At 43.4% G+C, this 19,796-nt stretch overlaps 2 protein-coding genes across 3 annotated transcripts; one reads left to right on the plus strand and one right to left on the minus strand.

Moving 5' to 3' along the window:
- Positions 1-332: 332 nt before the first annotated feature.
- Positions 333-15,467, minus strand: acin1a (apoptotic chromatin condensation inducer 1a). Its single transcript, XM_030776056.1, has 19 exons — positions 15,319-15,467; positions 14,209-14,274; positions 13,960-14,071; positions 13,759-13,814; positions 12,505-13,371; positions 10,576-12,381; positions 9,577-9,732; positions 9,155-9,228; positions 7,523-7,580; positions 5,023-5,068; positions 4,477-4,619; positions 4,053-4,193; positions 3,712-3,898; positions 3,299-3,444; positions 3,050-3,157; positions 2,716-2,823; positions 1,739-2,066; positions 1,534-1,634; positions 333-1,372 (listed from the first exon to the last, which is right to left on the minus strand). The coding sequence occupies exons 1-19, from the start codon at positions 15,454-15,456 to the stop codon at positions 1,031-1,033; spliced, it is 4,983 nt and encodes a 1,660-aa protein (XP_030631916.1). The 5' UTR covers positions 15,457-15,467; the 3' UTR covers positions 333-1,030.
- A 947-nt stretch (positions 15,468-16,414) lies between these two features.
- On the plus strand, positions 16,415-18,178 carry c5h14orf119 (chromosome 5 C14orf119 homolog). 2 transcript variants are annotated; one of them, XM_030776057.1, is made up of 3 exons: positions 16,415-16,526; positions 16,986-17,318; positions 17,538-18,178. In XM_030776057.1, exons 2-3 carry the CDS (start codon positions 16,989-16,991, stop codon positions 17,709-17,711), a joined length of 504 nt encoding a protein of 167 aa, XP_030631917.1. In that variant the 5' UTR covers positions 16,415-16,526; positions 16,986-16,988; the 3' UTR covers positions 17,712-18,178. The 2 variants fall into 2 exon arrangements, with proteins under 2 accessions (XP_030631917.1, XP_030631918.1); XM_030776058.1 differs by having other exon boundaries at positions 17,100-17,318.
- Positions 18,179-19,796: the final 1,618 nt, after the last annotated feature.

Below are 19,796 nucleotides of genomic sequence, written 5' to 3' on the forward strand. Positions count from 1 at the left end.
AATTATAACTTATGAAGAGATTCGCAATTGTTGCCACATCATCTAAGCTTTGGTTTAGTCATCAGATGCCTGCATGCTCAACTGCATGCCCGTTTCTTTCTTATCTCTGCGTAATCATGAGTAATAGTTATTGCTAATTAATAAAGAAATTATCTGTTAGAAATAAGAATAAATCGAGCACTCAATATTTAGACATAACCTTTTTTTTTATTATTTGTACATTCAGCACTTACAGGAGTAAACAAAAAATTAAAAAAAAAAAACCAAACAAAAAACCAAAACAAAACTCAACTTTCATACTAAAACGATAAAATAATGATTAAAAAACAATATTAAAAACAACTGTGTAAAGGTTAAATATCATTTCCCCCTTCTCCATACAGTGCCAGAGGTGGACGGGTGACAAAGGACAGGAACAAGGTAAGAAAACACAAGAGAGGAATGCAGACAAGGTAAACCTGATGTTGACACGTGTCACATCAAAGCTTTTGGAGAAGTTCCACCCGAAGGCATCTTTGTCAGTTGGCAACATCTAGATGTCAAAGCAAAAAAAAAAAAAAAAAAATAGAAGGTAACCAACAGGTAACCCCCCCACCCCCCCGACAACAGGTAAACCTCAGGAAATTTGAGGCGAGAGAAGGTGAAGGGCTGACAGCCTCGAATGCTACCGAAAAAGAACATGGAGGAGCCGAGCTGCTCCGCTCACTCGACGTGTAGAAACGTGTAGGGAGGGGAAGGAATGGATCTTTTACAGTCAGTCCCACCAAAAGCCCAAAAAGACTGGGGAAAATGAACACTAGATGAGTTATCGACCCTCAGACTCAGACAGCGGCCTACACGAGAGATTCTGCACCACCCAGAGAATGGTCCCTATGCGTGAGGGAGTATGAGAGTGTGTGTGTGGTGTGTGTGTGTGTGCACGCGTACAATTTGACGTTGGTCCTCAGGGGTGGCATTTGAGCTGTAACAGCACATGTAGTGAAGGAGGTGCGGGTTCGTCACAGAGTTCCAACCCCTCCGGGTTGTCCCGTTAGCGTCGTCTGTCTCTTGGCGGGGGGTCGCTACGGCTGCGTGACCGCCTGCTCCCGGCGGCGCTGCTCCCCACGGGCCTGCGGTAACCCTCCCTTCGTTTCTCCCCTTCTCTGTCCCTCTCTCTGTCCCTTCCTCTGTCTCTCTCTCTCTCTCTGTCCCGATCTCTATCTTTGTCTCTGTCCCTGTCTCTCTCGCCCTCACCGCCTCCGGCGCTCGCATTGGCCTTCATCCGCTCTTTACGCTCCTCCTCTCTCTTCTTCTCCTCTTCTTCTTGAAGCTCTTTCCTCTTCTTCTCGCGTTCACGCATCCTCTCCGCTCGCGCGGCCTCTCTCTGCACCACCTAGAGGACAGAAAGAAAAAAAAACAGACTAATAAACCTGTCCACTTGGTATTTAGTGATTACATAACTGAAGAGCAGTTTGTTAAATCTGTCGTGCAATGGAACGAACAGCAGCCTGTCGTTATTTTCCGACGGGAGGAAAGTGCGCGTGTCTCTCTCACCTGCTCTTCAGTAAGAGGCAGCCAGTATATACATGGAGCTGTTTTGGTTTTGCAGAACAGGTCATCTAGCAGTTTGGCAGGAGGCTCTTCTGGGGCTTTCTCTGAATGTTCAAAGCCACAGAATGCGTGCGCGTTAATACACGTGTTAATACAAATACCTGTTAAGACGTGAAGAAACCTCAACCCTTTATCATGTGACCCCCACCTTTTTTGTCAGTTTTCCTCTCTTTGCTCTTGCCCCTCTCCTTGCGCCTCCTCTCTCTGTCACGGGAGCGCGATCGTCTCCCGGCGCCCTCCTCGCCGGGTTTGCTGAAATCTCGGACTTTATCCCTATCCCATTCCCGCTCCGCACGTGTCCTCTCTCTCCGCTCCATCTCGCGTTCCCGTTCTGCCCACTGATCCCTTTCGGGCATTAGAGGAGGAGGAGGAGGAGGAGCGGCACCCCGAGCACCTCGCCCTTGCCCCGCTGCGGCCGCTCCCTTCTCCTCCTCACCTGGCCTCTCCGCAGTCAGTAAGCCCTTATGGAAGTCCAGCTGAGTAATTACACAGACAATAGCAGGAAAGAGTTCAGGGTACTGACAATAAGGGAAACGTACAGACGTCAAATATCTACTCAACCAGAGATGAAACAGTATGAAAACTTAATATCACGATTGTAGCGACCAAAGTTAATCACGGTTATCAGTACTATCGTGGTATTGTTAAAAACGTGCCGAAAATGTTCGAAAAGTACTGATACACAAACTGAAATCATTTTACCAAGTTTTATATTGAAAACCACAAATAAAATTAGCAGCACTGTGCACTTCTTGTTTGCACAGCAAAATATCTACATGGCTTTTGTTTTCACTGACGCAAAACAAACCCACGATGCACGCTGCGCCTGCGTCTGGGAGACTGTTGCTAATTTTTGTTGATGCTAGACAGTATTTAACGGGAGTTTTTCCAAAGTGCAACGGTAATGAAACGGTAATACTAACCGCTGGGAATTTTACAGTGAAACCTGTGACCGTTTCATCCCTATACTCAACATAGGCCCAATGTCATAAGGGCACATTCTGACGCCAATCGTTCAACACTAAAGCAGTGGATGGATTTGGAAAACTAAACTTGATAAGAGATTTTGACTCCGAGCAGAGGAAAGAAAAGCAAATGGAGAAACAACATTTGAGATCTGCTCACCTCATCTTGCTGGCAGAAGTCAACACTGAGGACTTTGGGGTTACTTTGGGGCCACTTAACTCCATGCAGGGCTGCTCTAGTGGCAACTGCCTCTTCTGCACTTGAATACTGAGATATAAAGGAAAAAAGAAAGAATTAAAAGAAAAAAGAGGGGGGAAAAAAGTTATTAGGCAACATAAACAACAACAAAACAACCTCTTCTAGTCTGAGAAAAACAGATGAGGGCTTAAAGGCATCTTAAAGTGAAGGGAGAGGCCAAGAGATGAAACTAATGGGACTCGAGATTTTTTTTTTATGAATCAGAAACAAAGTGGTAGAGTAGCTGGAGTCTTACTGTGACATAGCAGTGAGACTTAATCTTGTCAATCCAGAAGCCCTCCTCAACAATGGTGCCAGTTCGGTTCAGCAGCTCCTTCAGCTGACCCAGGGTGAAAGGTCTAACCTGGAAAACACAAGACAGCGATTGGTACGCAGTTACACAGGAAACTTCTGACTGAACAACCAACAGTTTAACTATCGATATGCGCATCGATATGCAAATCTCGAGGATTTTTTCTGGAGCATTTCTGTTGAGATGATTTACCAGGTTGCAGATGTGGATGATATTGGAGACTTTTCCTCTGGGTGGTGAGGTCTGTTTGCCGGTGCGAACTGGGTCGTCGATAGTGATGCTAACGCCAGATTTCTGTTGACTGATGGAGCGGCGCACCAGTGTGTCACTGGGAGTGACTGCCAGCGGGAGGGGAGAGAAAAAGATAAATACACTGAGCTTATTCTCCTTGTTTTCCTGGCACGAACGTCTGTTTATATTCATAAAAAATTACAAAAGTTGTGTGGTCCCAGTCTCTGACGTACAACAGTCAAACTGTGCAAAACTCTTTCAAGATAAGGGAACTTTCTGTTCTTCTACAGAAGGAGCACTGGATCTTAAGACCACAGCAGTTTTTACGGTCTGTTTTACCAGAAAATGAGAGTTGTTCATTTTCCATAAATCACCTGTCTTCATGTCAACATCGCGGCCAGATGAAGGTGACCTCCTCTCCATGGATATCTTGATAGAGCCGTCCATTTTCTCCTCCTGGCGGTTTCTCTCCATGGTTTCCCTCACATCCTCCTCTTCCTCCTCCTGTTCACCTCTCTTTGACTCCTTCTGTCCATTTTCTTGAGTCTCAGATGTGATGACCTGCGTGAGGGATGTACATGAAAACAGCTGGAATCTCAATTCATTACCAATAACTCAACAGGTTTGCTACTACATTTGGTGGTGATACCATGCGATAAGTCATCTATCATTTTGAATGACATGCAGACATGCTGTGGAGAAGAATAACACCAACTTGTGTGACAGTGCGCCTGATCTTCAGGTCCTGGTTGTCTCTCTCTCCGCTTTCCTCCTCCCCGGAAAGGTGAGTCTCCTCTGGGTGAAGATCCAGAACGGCCTCCTGGCCCAGGCATGGTTTAATGTCAGGAATCAAGGACTACGTGTGGAAAGAAAGGAAAAAAGTAAAAATTGGAAATAAAGTAGACTGAGTTAATAAAAGTTTGTACATGCTTTCACATTACAAAAACACGTTTCTTTTCCCTGAGAACACAGCTGTAGACCAAAAACATGCAACAGGTTGACTTGACCACAGTGGCCTAATCTCCACCACTGGGTAGAACACGCAGATTTTCACAGTATAAGTAGAGCAAGATGTAAATTGGGTCGACTGCGCACTGTGACAGGTGATGAAAGGTGAGGGCAGAGGTGGTGATCTGTACCTTCAGTGAGTCTGTAGTGATGCTGATTGAGGGTTTCTTGGCAGTGACAGCGGTGCTGGATCCCCATCTTCTCTTTCTTCCTGCTGAAGTCCCAGACTCTGCCTCCCCCTCTGAGCTCACGGCTCCAGGGACAGGCTTAGTGCCTGAGCATGGAGAGCAGCCAATCATGAAAGATCATTGTAACAGTAGAACCTAATATCATCTCACTCCCGGGGCTGATAACATATTCTAAAACAACATCCTCATAGTAACCGCGGATCAGGCTGCGTAGCAACAGAGGTTATACATTTGTCGACAGAGAGAAAGTAATGTGGTTCTTTTTCAGCCTGAGCACACATCCTGAATACTTTAAATAGAAAAGAACTTTGTGTGACCTCCATTCTGCGAGGCTTCGATAGACAAGGCTCGCTCACCAGCATGCAAGGTGACATTGCTTTCCTCCGGAATGTGTTCACATTAGAGCTCATTAAAAAAAGGAGGACAGAGAGAGAGAGAGAGAGAGCACGCAGAATGAAGTGGGATGAGAATAAACACAGGGATACTCACTGCCGAGGGAGATCCTACGGGCGGTGAAGGCCTTTGGTGTGGAGCTCTGAAACAAAGACAAAATAAAGACACCCCAGACGAGGGGAAGATATGAGACAGGGAGACATGGAAGGACAGTCCACGTGAATGAGGAAAGAGAAAACATGAGAAAAGACAGAAAGAGATTAAGTCTTCAATAAGGATGGTGACTATAAAAAAAAAAAAAAAATGGGAAACTGGTGAGGGGAGAGACCGCTTCTCCAGTTCACCTTCGCATTGAGGGTTTTTCTTAATAAACTATAACTTACAGTAGCTAAGTTTGAATGTGCAAACAGCCATAGGTCTCATGGCTCCTCTAATGAATGAATGACAGTTTAAAACAAAAAAAATCTAAAAAACTTGGAGCTGCGGTCTATCCACTCATATAAACCCACAGACAGACATCAAACTGAAGGCTGTACTGCAGTTTTAATTCCTGTAAATGAATACTTAGGGACTTCCTGTCTATGAAGGTTATAGGCAGATAAGCCTTATTCTAATGGCAGTGAACTAACCACAGCCAAATGCAATGACCAATATTAGAAAATTGATGCATTTTAAAAAGAAACCTGCCCTAGCCTTAAGAATAATACACTCTACTCTTCTGCAAATGGTCAATTGCTTCAATATAGGGTTAAGGAATATTGACAATACATATGTATTTCCTAACTTAAGTTCTTAAAGTAGAAAATACTTCTATAAAATTGAGAGAGTGACTACTTATTCCCTGGTACCATTGACACCTGTTCTTCACTGGGTTGGCTATGGCCCAATCGCACGTCTGCATGTACTGTATTTAGGCAACAACAGTCCAATCAAAGGAAGTTGAGAAGTTTGGGTGGAAATCTGAATGCTGGTTGGCAGAAGGGCTCATATGCAGATCAGTTTGGGTGGAGCTTGAGTGGCTTTGGCAGACAATAAGTGATGGCCACAGTCCACAGAGATTCTCTCATGAGACTCCAAAACTCCAGTAACAGTCTCTCAAACGGTTTGAAAATGAACTTCCATTTAAAGAAGGGTAAGGCTTGGTTGGTGGATCCTTACCCTTCACTTCTTAAAGGCTGAAGTTGATAACTGAAAAACACCATCTTTCTCCAGTAAAGCTCAAAGTTTTTCTTCCCTTATCAACAGAGTTTCAAAACAATTGGGAACCATTTGACTAGTCCCTTCTTCAGCTCAAAAACACAACTCAAAGTTGAATTCATCATGGTTGTCCGTGTGTTTGGAAAAAGGAAAGTAAAATCCACAGAGGCGAATGCTGAGTTCATAATTTGAAACAGCAAAGATGTTATCTCTCAAGATCAATAATAAAAGAGTCCAAGATGCCTCTCCCAGAAAAACCATTGTGGACCAATACCAATACTGTAACGGGTTTGAACACAGCAAAGTAACTTTCATATCCCATTCTAGCGTGACATGTCCAAGAGGCACAAAGTTCCACTCGAGAACCCTTACTGGCACACAACTGTCCATGATTTGAGGTTGAAAATACAACGAAACTGAAGCTGGAAGCAGATTTAGTGTCCATGACTGAGTTGTACATCTCTGAGCATGATTTCAGGTGACGGTGCGATAGTGCTTGCTGCCAAAGGATGGGCGTGGCCAAAGACATGCAGAACGCCCGATCTATCGTGAGACCATGATCTCATGATATAGACTTTCCTTAGTCCAATCAATATCTCCTCTGAGCCATCTCCAGTGCAAGGTGGCCATTAAGGCCTGGTTTGTTCCACTGTAGTGCAGACTCGGGGGCCTATCAGGTATAGCCTTGCCGCTTGGGGGTATTGGAACAGGTGCAGTAGTGGTAGTAGTAGTAGTAGTAGTAGGAGTAGGAGTAGTAGTAGTGGCAGTTGTATGCAGGTACCATTAGGGGCAATGGAAGAGGCATGATCACCTTCACAACAAAGCAATCAAGGGGTTTTTAAACATCAGCCAGAGTGAGAGTGCCCCCTGCTGCTTCTGTCTAGGACAGCATCAGCAAAGGTTCATAAAACAGCACAATCTCAGACCACACCTCTTAGACAGCAATGGGCAAAAGCAACAGAGAGCTGCATATCACAACCCAAATAAAGAAAACAACTACTGCTCAGAAAACCAGATGTAATGTTAGCTTAAACTATAAAGGAAAATGATTCTACTCTAGGTATGGATTACAAAACTTAAAAGGTATTTAAGTTATCAAAAATGCTAGATCTAGATTACTACATAAAACAAAGCCACATGTCTTGAGAAATGTGATTAACTCTTTACAGTGAGAGGATGGGTGAGGAAAAAATGGATGAGATGAATAGGGTGTAGAAAAGCATGTGGATAAATTTCATTGTCCAAGAGGGCTGACTATTAGCAGTATATGTTAGTACATCCACACTTTAAGGTGGTCATCTGACCAGGCATCCTCTCATGTTGGACCTCTCTAGGCCCCTGCCCTGCTGCTTGAAGTGTGATGGCATTGGGTCTGCCCAGCACTTCCCAATCGTCTTACCTCCTCACTGCTCTCGGAAACCTTCTCAGACTCCGCCATGACAGCTTCCTTCACCTCACTAAAAGGGGAGAGGGAGAGAGAGAGAGAGAGAGAGGGAGAGAGAAAGAGAGAGAGAAATTAAAAAGGTACTCATTAGCTTACAATTACTGCACTTGATAATTTAAATGTTTGCACCACATAGTTTTTACAACAGTAAAAAAAAATCTCCACACACTTACAAAAAAAAAAAAAAATCAAAACAACTTGTTGACAAATAAATCAACTGCCCTTTCAATATTTTGGCTTGGGGAAGCCTGTATAAAAACTATCTATGAAGTTGGCATGCCAACTATGGATGCTTTACGATAAGACCCATCCGACCTCAGTATTAGTCCCCAGTCCATGAGGCATTACCACATGCCGACAAAACATTCTTGCGCTGCTCAGTGAGGCGTCACACACTTTAACGCGTTTCTCTATATTCCTTGTGCAACAGTCAAAAAAAGGGACGGAGCTGATAAAACGAGCGGCGTCACTGCTGCCCAGTGACTTCCCCTCCTTTATACTTCCAAAACAGTAGCGCCGCATAAACCAACGCGAATGAAAAAGACACGGCGCAGCGATAAGTAAGCTCTCTCCAACCTCACCCGCGTCTATTCCCCTCGTAAAGCACAATGTCGGGACCAGCCCAAACATAAATGTTTCTCCGGAATCAGCAGCAATCAGAGTCAATGCTAATGTCCTTCAGGGAAAAAAATTTAGGATGATTGAATGAGCTTTCTGCTATCGGTCAAACAAAACACGCAGAACAGCCATGTTGAATGAGAAAGGCAGAACGGCAGACTGCAGGACCCAGCCTCACATTTCCACCGACCGTAAGGCTGTCGCATCGGCTGCCTGTCGGCAATTCCGAAGTGTATCGTAGCGGTTGTAATGAACATAATGTCTTATTAATCTATGTCTCAATGAACCGATCGTCGTGATGCCAATACTAGCCAGCTCTGAACAACTTACATGTTTTCAATCAACTGACAACTTCATCCTAAAACGTGATCCTAATACTAGTTAATGAAAATTTCTCTCATCCCCCATAACAATGGGAATACTTTGTTTGCCTTAAGAAATAACTGCATATACAAATCGTGTACTTAAACAGTGACAAAACAGAGACTTTTTCCTTTTCAGTTTTACACAGAGCTGATGTACTTGCAAAGCCCCACACAAGATGATGCATGACAGAGAGATGTCAGACGCTGTCAAAGTGCATACCTGCTGAAAACCCGCAGTAAATATAAATGTACATATGAAGTCTATGCTTTTTGGTGAAATTTTTAAATACAGTCTCTATTAATGTGGACCAAGATTCAAACTATTTTCAACCCCCTCCCCCCTAACTACTCAAATTTGAACTCGTCAGTTATTAAAGAAATATCCATCCCCAATAAATCCCCAAGCCGCAGAGGCTTCCGATTAACATTAAAGCATTGGCTTCCTGTGCGTGTACAAATGATACATTCACACTGAGGGAAAATGTGTTTATTGTTTTGAAACTCTGATTAACTCATTAAAAATGACTAAATATTATTTGTGCATGCATTGTATCTGCTCACAAAAAGTCTCTCCGAGTAGGATGGATTGTTATTTAAAACAGACCTGCTACTGTCTCTCTTTGTCTCCTCCTCTTCAGCATCTTTTCTCTTGTCAGGTGGCAGTCCTAAGCAGGGCCTCTAAGATGCACAGGATGAGAAGAGGGGATGCAAAAGTGAGATTTAGAAAATATTCAAAAGATTTTCAAAGAAATACCCTTTGCACAGTCTACAGTACGAGCTTGCCGTGTCCCATCAGGTAAGACTGCTGTCAGTGCAGTTAAATGTGATGCAACAGAACATTCAACTACTCAAAAAGTACTGAAACATCTGAGGAATCCTGGTCAAGATACTGAAAGTGGAACTTGGTGTACTCTTAATAACAGAACAAACAAAGTGTCCCTACTCAAACACAGTTACTGATCATCTTTTGTTTGGACATCACTGCTCAGTAGCACCCAAATTACTGTTGACTCTTTTTTTACGAACCTTGGTCTGGCTGACTCCTTCGCTGTTCGTTTCGGTCTCTTCCTCAGCAACTCCTCGTTTTTTGCGCTGGTGTGTTTCAGGAGTTTCAGTCGATCCTTTTGGCTGGCAAATTTTCTCTTTCTCCTGAGGTAACTGACTTCTCTCAGTTTCTTCAGACTAGCAAAAAAACCACATAGCATGCCTGTAAGGTCTGTGGGTGCTTTAGAACATAGAATAGAATGCGAAGAGTATTCCTGATGAAGTCAGAGAATGCCATGCAATGCAGGTGGGGAAAAACGATTAGCAAGCAAAGTTAGCAATTAGCAAGCAAAGTTAGAAATAGTGAGGACTTGGACCTGTGAAATGTTAAAGAGCAAAAAGGCATTTCATGAGAAGTGAAATGAAATCATGCATTGTTATTTTCAATTTAAGTACACACACATTCTGAGACTGAAAAACTTTAGCTGGAAAGTAGTAAAACAAAAAAATTAATGACACAAGATGAAAAGTGATAGTTAGGAGAAAACTGTCAGAGGTAAAGAAACATCTAGCCCTGAAGCATTAAAGATTTTATTTTCTTCAACAATATTTGCAAAGGGGAGCCCAAATGCTTACTCTACACTAGCATGACAGGCAATCTATCAGCTTACACAATCTTTATAATAAACTTCACTGATCAAAATCAGCACATTTTATTTATTTATTTTACATAATCAACATGGATCGATCATACAAAAAAAAAAAATTCCATCTCCTCTGGCATCTCTAGGTCAGACTGAAAGAAATATTTCACTGATTGTCTCTCTATTTGACAGGGCTGCTGAGCTGAACTAAACATGCTGAAATGACTTGCACGGTGTACAGAACCGCTCCTTTAGCCCCTCTGCTTCTGACTTGCCATCATCTTCTTCCTGTTACTTTAACTGACATCTCTCTGCGGTTGTTCGGCCGCTAAGCTCAAACATGAGAGCGAGAAAAAGCAAGACAGAATGAGAGATGAAGAACCTATAAATCACTCACCCTCCTGCCACCTGATGTGGAGCGGGTTTTTTCCAGAGAGGAAGAGGATGAAGCAGAAGAACGAGAGGATGATGTGGATCCAGAGTCAGAATCGGACGAAGAAGAGTCACCAGAGGAGGATGACTGTCTCCCTCTCTTTTCATCTTTCTTTCTTTCCCCCTCCCTCCCTCTCTCAATTTCCTTCTCCTCCATTCGGTTTGATGCAGAGGGAGTCTTCTCCTGGTTTTTCTCACCTTTGGATTTTTCAAAAACTGAGGAATTACCAGACTCACCACCTTGCATGCTTACGTTGTCTTGCTCCATCTGTACGACAGGAGTTTCTTTCGACGCTACAGTATCATCACCTTCCTCCCTCTGAGACTTGGTTGGCATCAGAGTAACAGCCTCAAGAACTTCGCTCTCTGGCTGACTGGCCTCATTGGTTGCAGGAACAACGGATCCTTGTCTCGGTGGTATCTGTGGTGGCACATGACCAATAAGTTCCCCAGATTTAGTCGGTGAGTGAAGAGGAGAGGAAGATGATGGAACTGGACTGTCTGAGAAGTAGCGAGGTCTCTTCAGCACAGACGCAGTGGCTGATGGTGGCAGAGACATAACAGGGGCATCTCTGAGAAAACGGAACTTCTTAGACGAGGACTGGGGGGACAGGGGCGTTGTGAGAGACGGAGACTGGGGAGGGAAAGGTTCTGTATGGCCAGTATCTTTTCCTCCACTCTGGGTCTCCCCACCTTCTAAGTCCCCACCCTCCGTTAAAACACCTTTCTCTGTTCCACCAGAGAGGGATGCAGGATGAAGCACAGAGTAGGAAAACCCCCCAATGTCACGACCACGTTTCCACGGAGGGAGACGGCTATCTCTCTCTCTCTCCTTCTCCTCTTTTTCCCGTTTCAGAGCCTTCTCCTTCTCCGCTTGCTCGAGAGCCTTCATTCTTTCTTGTTCCAAAAGATGTTCCCTTTCCTCTTTTTCTTGTTCCAAAGCTCTCTCCCGCTCTTCTTTTTCCCTCTCCATAGCCTTCCTCTTCTCTTCCCTTTCTTGTTCAAGAGCTCTTTCTCTCTCCAAAGTCTTCTCTCTCTCTTGTCTCGCCCTTTCCAAAGCTTCTCTTTCCTGTCTCTCTCGTTCCAAAGCTTTTTCCCTTTCTAGTCTCTCTTGCTCTAAAGCCCTCTCTCTCTCCTGTCTCTCTCGCTCCACTGCCCTTTCCCTTTCCTGTCGTTCTTTCTCTTGTCTCTCCCTTTCTAAAGCTTGCTCCCTCTCCATTTGCTCCCTCTCCATTTGCTCTCTCTCCAGTCTCTCTTTCTCCAGTCTCTCTTTTTCTTGTCTCTCTTTCTCCAAAGCTCTCTCCCTCTCCTGTCTCTCCCTCTCCAAAGCTCTTTCTCTTTCAAGAGCTCTTTCTCTCTCCTGTCTCTCTTTCTCCAAAGCTCTCTCTCTTTCAAGAGCTCTCTCCCTCTCCAAAGCTCTCTCTCTTTCAAGAGCTCTCTCCCTCTCCTGTCTCTCTCTCTCCAAAGCTCTTTCTCTTTCAAGAGCTCTCTCCCTCTCCTGTCTCTCTCTCTCCAAAGCTTTTTCTCTTTCAAGAGCTCTCTCCTTCTCCTGTCTCTCTCTCTCCAAAGCTTTTTCTCTTTCAAGAGCTCTCTCCTTCTCCAGCCTCTCTTGCTCTAAAGCTCTTTCTCTCTCCAAAGCTTGCTCTCTTTCGAGTCGCTCACGTTCCACCTTAAGAGCTCGCTCTCTCTCTTCCCTTTCTCGTTCCAACGCCTTCTGATGCTCCAGCCTCTCCAGTTCTAGGGCTCTTTCACGCTCCAACACTCTCTGCCTCTCCTCTCTTTCCCTTTCAAGGGCTTTCAGTCGTTCTTGCTCTCTTTCTCTTTCTTGCTGTCTTTCTCTCTCTTGGTCCAAAATATTTTCATTTTCATGCTGCCCTAAATACATCTCCTCTACCATAGATGTCCTTACAATACCCACAGGACCTTGACTATGGTGGAAAGAAGTTCCTAAGACTGCCTGATTGGTGATCGAAATTGAGCCAGGGTAGGGAACTCCTGTAGCATTAGCTGTATGTGTAATGGCAGACACAGCTCCATCCTGGTGTCCCTTGTTTGGAAACACTGAAGCAATGACACCACCCTCAGATTCTTCAGATTCCTCACGTCCACGTCTCCCTACTCCAGAAAAAGCCCCTTCTGACTCCATCTTGCGGGCCAGCAAGGTCAGCGGGCCCGGCCTACGTTCCGAGGAATCACCTGCAGGATCTGGGCTGCTGCTACGACTGTCACTACTAGAGCTGCCAGAGCTGGAGGTGCTGGAAGTCCGCTGCCTAGATGGGGGTGCTACCGGACTAGGTGGACTCTGCTTAGGGGTGTCTGGAAGAGGGAATGAAAGTTCTGGTGGAGGTGATGGTGGCGGGGTGGGTTGCCTGAGCTGCTGAGACATTAAAGGAGAGATGTGTTGTGGGGGCTGCCTTGAGCCACTAGATCTCTCCCTTATTGGTTGGCCTCTAGGCAGCTCTGCTTGGCAGCCTCTCTGAACATTCCTATTCCACTCCTCTTCCTCGTCGTCTTCTCCCCCTTCACTCTCATCATCGCTATTGGCCGTTGCATGACTGGAGGTCGGCCCTCCCTCACCTACAACACGGACAGACAGGGAGGCTACTGCACCAGGTAGAGAGGTAGGTGCAGAAGGGGGAGGTCCAGGCACCTCCTTCTCTCTCTGCCTATCTCTCTCAGTCTCATCTGCTGTGACCCCATATCCCTCCCCCACTGAAGGAGCAAGAGGCTTGTGCTGGTCAACTAACGTAGGAGCAACATCCTGGTGGAGAGAGATGTGAGGAACATGGAAGCTGAGATTCGGGTCCAGTTAGATTTTCTTCTGATCCAATACTAACAAAATTTTTAGACATGCAGCAGTCCACTGACAAAAGACAGACCTACCCCTCTGAGATACTGCAAAACAAGTTCAGCTTATAATTGTACTGAATGCCAAACCTAAGCGTCACTTTCTCAGACAAAAACTAAACCTTGTCCTAGGCTAAAATTCACTCTGAATGGAGACACCCACTTCAAAATGAAAGAGGGAATCTAAACTCATGCACAAATAAGCTTCAGACTAAGCTTGCTTATTTTTACTCTGATCAGCATGCACATTTAACCCTGTATTTATCACAACACCAAAGACCTAAATTAATGTGGTTCTAACCTGGTTTGGGGCAGGAGAAGTTGTGCTGTCGTTGCCTGCAGCATGGTCCTCTTGGTCTGCCTCTGAGTGAGAGATGGAATTTGATAAGCCCAAAACCCTGGGAATGGCTCTTTGCGGCCAAACCAACAATGCAAATTTGTCACACTGTGTATTAACCATGCTGGCTGCTGTGCCATTCTGCCCAACAGTACTTAAACTCACCGTCTGTTTCAGCTGCCTCTCGAGCCTCCCTCTCCAATCGCTGCCTTAGAAGCTCTTGTTGTTTGGCCAGGTATTGCTTTATAAAGCTGTTCTGACTCATCTCCTCACCAATCTAACAAAATACACAGAGAAGCAACCATGTCATGTCTATATGATCATTTTACTCATCTGTGAGACTTTTCCTAAAGGCAGCAATGCCAGCTAGAAGCTATAACCTCCTCTCTGCAACCAATAACTAAGGTAGCTCACCTGAGAGTTAGGCTGCAGTCCAATGTGGTGGGTTGAGGTTCTCTGCAGGTTCTCCAACATGAGAGCCTGTTTCAGAAAGCAAATACACATGCTCAGGCACCTCGGTGATTTGAATTAAAACATGTAAGCAATTTGAAGATATCCTGCGGCTGATGCATTAGGTCTTTTTCAATAAATGATCACAGGATACATTCCTGACCACTGGCAAATCAAAATGTCTGAAAACAAGGAGTACATAAATGAAAATTCTACGTAAAAGGCCTAAACAAACCTAAATATAAAAACTGCAATCCAGGTTAAGTATGTTTAAGATAATAATTTGAAAACAAGGCGTTTAAACGCAACGCTGCCCTTAGGTTGGTGTCAAGAAGCTGCTTATGCCTGTTAAAACATAGGGTCCCCAAAACAAACAAACTGGTGCGCAATACCACAATATTACAGAACTTAAACTTCAGCACTACGACTCTGCTGTCACTTATCGCAGTATACACTTCTTCATAAAATCTTTCATTACGGCTGAAAAACTACAAGATCCAAGAAGACGGCGGCTACAGTAAAGCATCTGTAGCAGCATGGTCGTCAAGCACCGACTGACAACGTATGCATCCCAATGCTAGCCTCCCCCGACAGAATGCAATCGTTATGTTTAAATACACATGGCTTTGCCGAGTTAACTTTAACCATAGGACGGTAAGCAAACTAGACAAAACACATGTTGTTCGTCTTGATAAAGAAAAAAAGACCTACTAACTTCACAAGCGCGTCCCCGTTTCATAACCCCCCGCCTCCATCGTGAACTAACACACAAAGCGCGGACTCGCCGACAACTTAAACTAACTAATGGTTAGCACCTAGCTAGCGGTTCACAATAAATAGATCAGCAACACAGCAGTCTCGATGCTTCAACCACTTCTACCAGAAAGCGCAAAGATATATAACACACAGCCATGGAAACTTAAAAAAATTACTGCAAGCAAATAAAGGTGCCGTGGTGACACACCGTGCGAACTGATCGAGCACCTCCAGCAAACACCACCAACAGTCGGCCTAGAGACTGATCTGGTCCTAGATAGCAGCGAGTTTGGAAGCCATGGTATTAATCAAACTCACCCCCTTTAATCTCTTTATAAGAGCATTTTTCTGTCCGCTCTTGGAAAGCCCACGCTCCTCCAAGGCCGCTTTCAAATCCGCCACACGAAGCGATTGAAGCGGCCTCCCGTCCAGCGTAACATCTTCGAGGTCCGCCATCTTGCTCTGCCTTTGCTCGTTCTCCAGCTCCTCTAACCGCAACGCCTTCTCTCTCTGACGTCAGAAGACTACTGTTTCCGGAGAGGGCGGAGCAAACCATCCTGGAATCATGGAGTGTCATGTGCTGGATTCCTAACCCGGGTTAGAAGGCATTCTTCGATAGCTATTACCGCACCGTTTTTTTCTGTTAGTCCTTGTTAGTTCAGTGGTATACTTAATTCTTCTGAGACGATGTTTCTTAAGTTTGTTTGTGTTGCACCACTTGTTACTATTCATTGTATTTTAGTGGTGTATTTGTATCTTTGTATGTTGTATTTGTATGGTGCACCAACACACCAAGAAAAATTCCTCGTAGGAGTAAACCTCCTTGGCAATAAACCAAGTTCTGATCCTGATTTCAAATGCACTATTCTTTAACGTGTATAGCTGAGATTACCCAGCGCGTATTTACAAATACCCCTAACCTGAAGTATCACTCAGTAGTATAACCTGGAGTAACAATTTATAAATAATTCTAATGTAGGTTGGGGGCAAAACGAACGATTGGTTTACTTAAACAAGTAAAATATATATTATTTTGTAATGTGACAATTAAAGTAACTTATTAGTTGATAGAGGGAGCATCGACGCCTCGCTGTGCATTAAATACCCAAGTTTTCCGAGCAAATCTAAAGGAGAATAAGAAAGGAGTATGGAATGGGTGATATGAACGGTAGCGATCAGCTTAGGGGCCTTAATTACTTTTCCCTTGCCTGTTTCTGTTATTATTAATTTTTACTTTAATGTTGTCGCATTATAGCATGTTTCGAGACAATTACAGTAAAGTGAAATCGGTAGTGCTGCGTATTAGGGTCAGCTGTGGGCTCCAGCAATCCAAATGCTGCGTGATAGTCATGATTGGACAATAAAATGCACAGAGCAGGGTATAGTTTGGGGGAGGGGAAAACTCATTCAAGATAATACGTCAGTATGGTTTAACAGCTGAAAGCTGTTTTTAGGTGTTCACTCACAGCGTCGTGATGTTCAGTGTAGAATGGCATGCAGGTGAATAGTGCCCCGTAAAAACGGAGGTGAGTAAATATTCTAATGTGTATAGTACTTAGTTTTGAGTGATCTCGGTAGCAAGCTGGATGTTCGGTCAGACTGTTAAGCTAGCATGCTAACTACCTAGCATCCGACCAGTTTCAGGAAGTAGGTTAACGGGCTTTATCGTTAATGATAAAATGTTTTAAATGTTCTGCTACCTTTTCTAACTGCCAATGAAGCAGTATCGTTGATACCATGCATTTTGGTTAAATGTAGACTGATGCTTAAAATATTTTTACTACGTGGACGAAATGTAAATCTGCAAGCCTTACTATCCTACCACAAACCTTAAATGAAAACGAAGTTTACCTGGCCTGCACAGCTGATCAGGGAGGCAGCCTTGCTAAACATAGTTCTTTGTCACTGTCAAGATAGCCTGAGGTAAAGCGACTGAGAGTGTTGGCAAAATTCTCCTTTTGTTCTAACTATTTCCCATTTTGTAGAGAATGGCTTGGTTTAATCAGGTATCTGGAAATTTAAGTCAAGAACAACCATCTTCCATGACGCCTGCACTGGAAAATCCTACTTCAGTTACGGACTTCCTATCTGCTCCTCAGGACATGATGTCCTCAAGCCTGCCAAGTGCCCCTGCAGGCATGGGGTCAAAGAGAGATCTTGTACCTCTTTCCTATGCAACTTTGCAAGAGCAACGGTGTGTGCTTAATTGGTTTCTTGGCTGGGGTGTAGTCCAACGGAAACATTTTCTGGAAGACCTGATCTCAAAAGCTGTACCTGGAAAAGTTTGCTGCTTGCTGCAACAGCTCAACACATTACAGGTGCTGATGTGAAATCAGATTATTGTATCACATTTCAACAATTCATCAACCATTAATAGCATTACAAGTGGGGCTCCTTTTGCTGCTAAGGGAGTTTGTATAGTTTTAAAGTTGTCTAATAAATTGTTGCATTTAAAAATCATGCATCTCTCATTGTCTCTTTAATTCATTCAGTCACTTATTTGTTTATTCAGCTCACTTGCTTTTTCTGCTTTCAAGGTAAACGATCGCCCCCCTAATATCTTTGAATGTCAGCTAAGACTGTGGACTCAGTGGTTTGAATCATGGACTGAAGAGGAGAGGAATGCTTTTTTAAACAGTCTGGAGGAGAAGGACCCTATCTTTGTTGCCCATTTCTATCGAGGGTTGGCTGGCACAGCAGGCAGGGACTAAATACCATTGTGTATTTAGTTCTTTTTTTTTTATGCAATAGAATATTTGCACTGTATTGTTTTGGATCATAACATGATTGAGTTGTGGGATTCAAGAGTAATTGAAACTTCTATATTTTGTGCATCAATAATTTACAGACCATCTGCAGTTAGGCATGTCTTGCCTTGTGGTATAAAAGAGCTTTGTTTGAAGCCCTGAGGAAAGCATCAGTGAAACTGTATGCTTTCAGAAACAACTGTCAACAGTCGTCAACACAATGACGCTAGAAAATGAACTTTCATGCTATCATGCCCTGTGCGCATGTCTTAACAAAAGAGATGTTGAAATGATAGAACTCTGGGAACAGATTAAACATTGCTGAAGGATCTCACTGCGAGAAATGGTGTCTCCTCCTTACTTCTTTTCTGAGTGATAACCCTTGTGCTGAAAACTTTGTAGTGTGCTGAAAATAAATATCCCTTTTGCTAGCCGGTGTCTTCTTGTCATTCTTATCTAGACTTTTGTAGATATACAGCATAAAAGACATGTTAAGAGTGAATAGACAAATGTATGGGTCCCTATAATTGGTCTCCTTAGTGTACATGAGTCAAAGATGAACAGACAATTACAAGAACCTTTTGGTTTTCACATGCAGTGGTTTAATAACAAAATGTCAAAGAAACATAAGAATAAGGCTTAGTGGAAGCAATGACTGCACTGCTCTATAGATAATGTGAAGCAGGGGTATAGTACGGCTCTAGGGTGATCATCTTTACTAGCACAAATCATTCTAGCCATTTAACTGAACCAATAGGCGCAATGCTAAATGGTGGCTCATCAATATCACTATCTCCGCATGTCGCAATGTATGGCAAAAGCTTCTCTTCCAGTGCAGTGCCTTGGAATTTGTATAGAAACTTCTTAGTTCCTGCATCATAAAATGATATTTCATTATTCTCAAAGTCCGTCAGGACTCCTACCTTGGATGGTTTATTGTCAACTGTAATGCGACCAGGTGGAGTGTTGAGGGCAAAATATTGGTCATTTCTACGCTTGACAATGGTCCAGTAGCCAATGCGTGGGTTATAACGAATCGCACCTTTTCTGCCAGCTGACTCACGGGCCATTCCTATAATAAAGCATGACCGTCCCTCCACCCCAACCTCCCAGTAGCACCTTCCAGTGTCACAGCCTTTTTTGGCAAGAACACCCAAATCGATGTTATACCTATTCGGGTTTTCAGAGACTGGCTGTGGTTTCTCTAATAGAGTTACTTTTTTTCCATCCTCTAAAAGCTGGAGTCTAGGGTGCGCTGTGTCTGGATCTAAGATCACTTCAACTGCAAAAGGAGAAGCAGGTAAAACTGTTAATTCAGTTTCTACAGAACCAAAACCTACTGTATTGTTCATGAATCAATGCTGATCAGTAGTTTAACTGTAAATACACATACATCACTTCACTGACACACAATAAAAGTATATATATATTTTTTATATTTATGTGTTATATCTTCAGTAAAACCAAAGTAACAGATCATTTACAGTCCATGATTACGTTGTTATTCCCAGCCCTGCGTTGTTGTAAAAGAGCAGTGTTTTATGACATATAAGGTAGTTGTATATGCTAACATGGGCAAAAATAGACACTTTTAGCCTTAGTGCCCTCACATACTTACCAGGATCAACCTTATTTCTTTTCGTTTTGCCTGTACAAGGAATGAATGAAAATGTGTCTCATTATGCATGTCCTTCATTAACACAACTGTTTTAACATGTTACTTTTGTTTTGCAGGTAGAAGTAAAATCTCACCTTCTAATTCTTCTATCAGCTTCTCTTTTTCTTTTTCACTTTCTTTGAGTTTCTCCGTAAGACCCTCATTATTTTTTGTTAATTCTAAATAAAATAGAAGGAAAGAGCAGTCAGAGCCAATGACCAGTCAATATCCATAGCTAAACTATGACAAAGTTGCATAAGAAAAATAAAACGCAATTATTTTCCTAAGAAAATGAATACACACAGTTTATTTTAGTGGCAACTGTTTTCAGCAGGTGCATGCTATTTCCATCTTTGTACTTTATCGTTTATTTCTGCTTTTATTTTTAATTG

This window comes from Chanos chanos, chromosome 5, assembly GCF_902362185.1.
Source record: "Chanos chanos chromosome 5, fChaCha1.1, whole genome shotgun sequence".
Taxonomy (NCBI): Eukaryota; Metazoa; Chordata; class Actinopteri; order Gonorynchiformes; family Chanidae; genus Chanos; species Chanos chanos.

What these genes read in the sequence shown, in the direction of transcription:
- c5h14orf119 (XM_030776057.1), top strand. Translation starts at nt 16,989, where the DNA reads ATGGCTTGGTTTAATCAGGTATCTGGAAATTTAAGTCAAGAACAACCA. An exon ending in AACAGCTCAACACATTACAG is followed by an intron (nt 17,319 to 17,537) that starts GTGCTGATGTGA and finishes TCTGCTTTCAAG; the next exon opens with GTAAACGATCGCCCCCCTAA.
- acin1a (XM_030776056.1), bottom strand. Translation starts at nt 15,456, where the DNA reads ATGGCGGACCTCGAAGATGTTACGCTGGACGGGAGGCCGCTTCAATCG. An exon ending in GTATTGTAAGGACATCTATG is followed by an intron (nt 12,382 to 12,504) that starts GTAGAGGAGATG and finishes GAAAGAGAGGAG; the next exon opens with AGGCAGAGAGTGTTGGAGCG. An exon ending in AGTCTCACTGCTATGTCACA is followed by an intron (nt 2,824 to 3,049) that starts GTAAGACTCCAG and finishes TTTATATCTCAG; the next exon opens with TATTCAAGTGCAGAAGAGGC.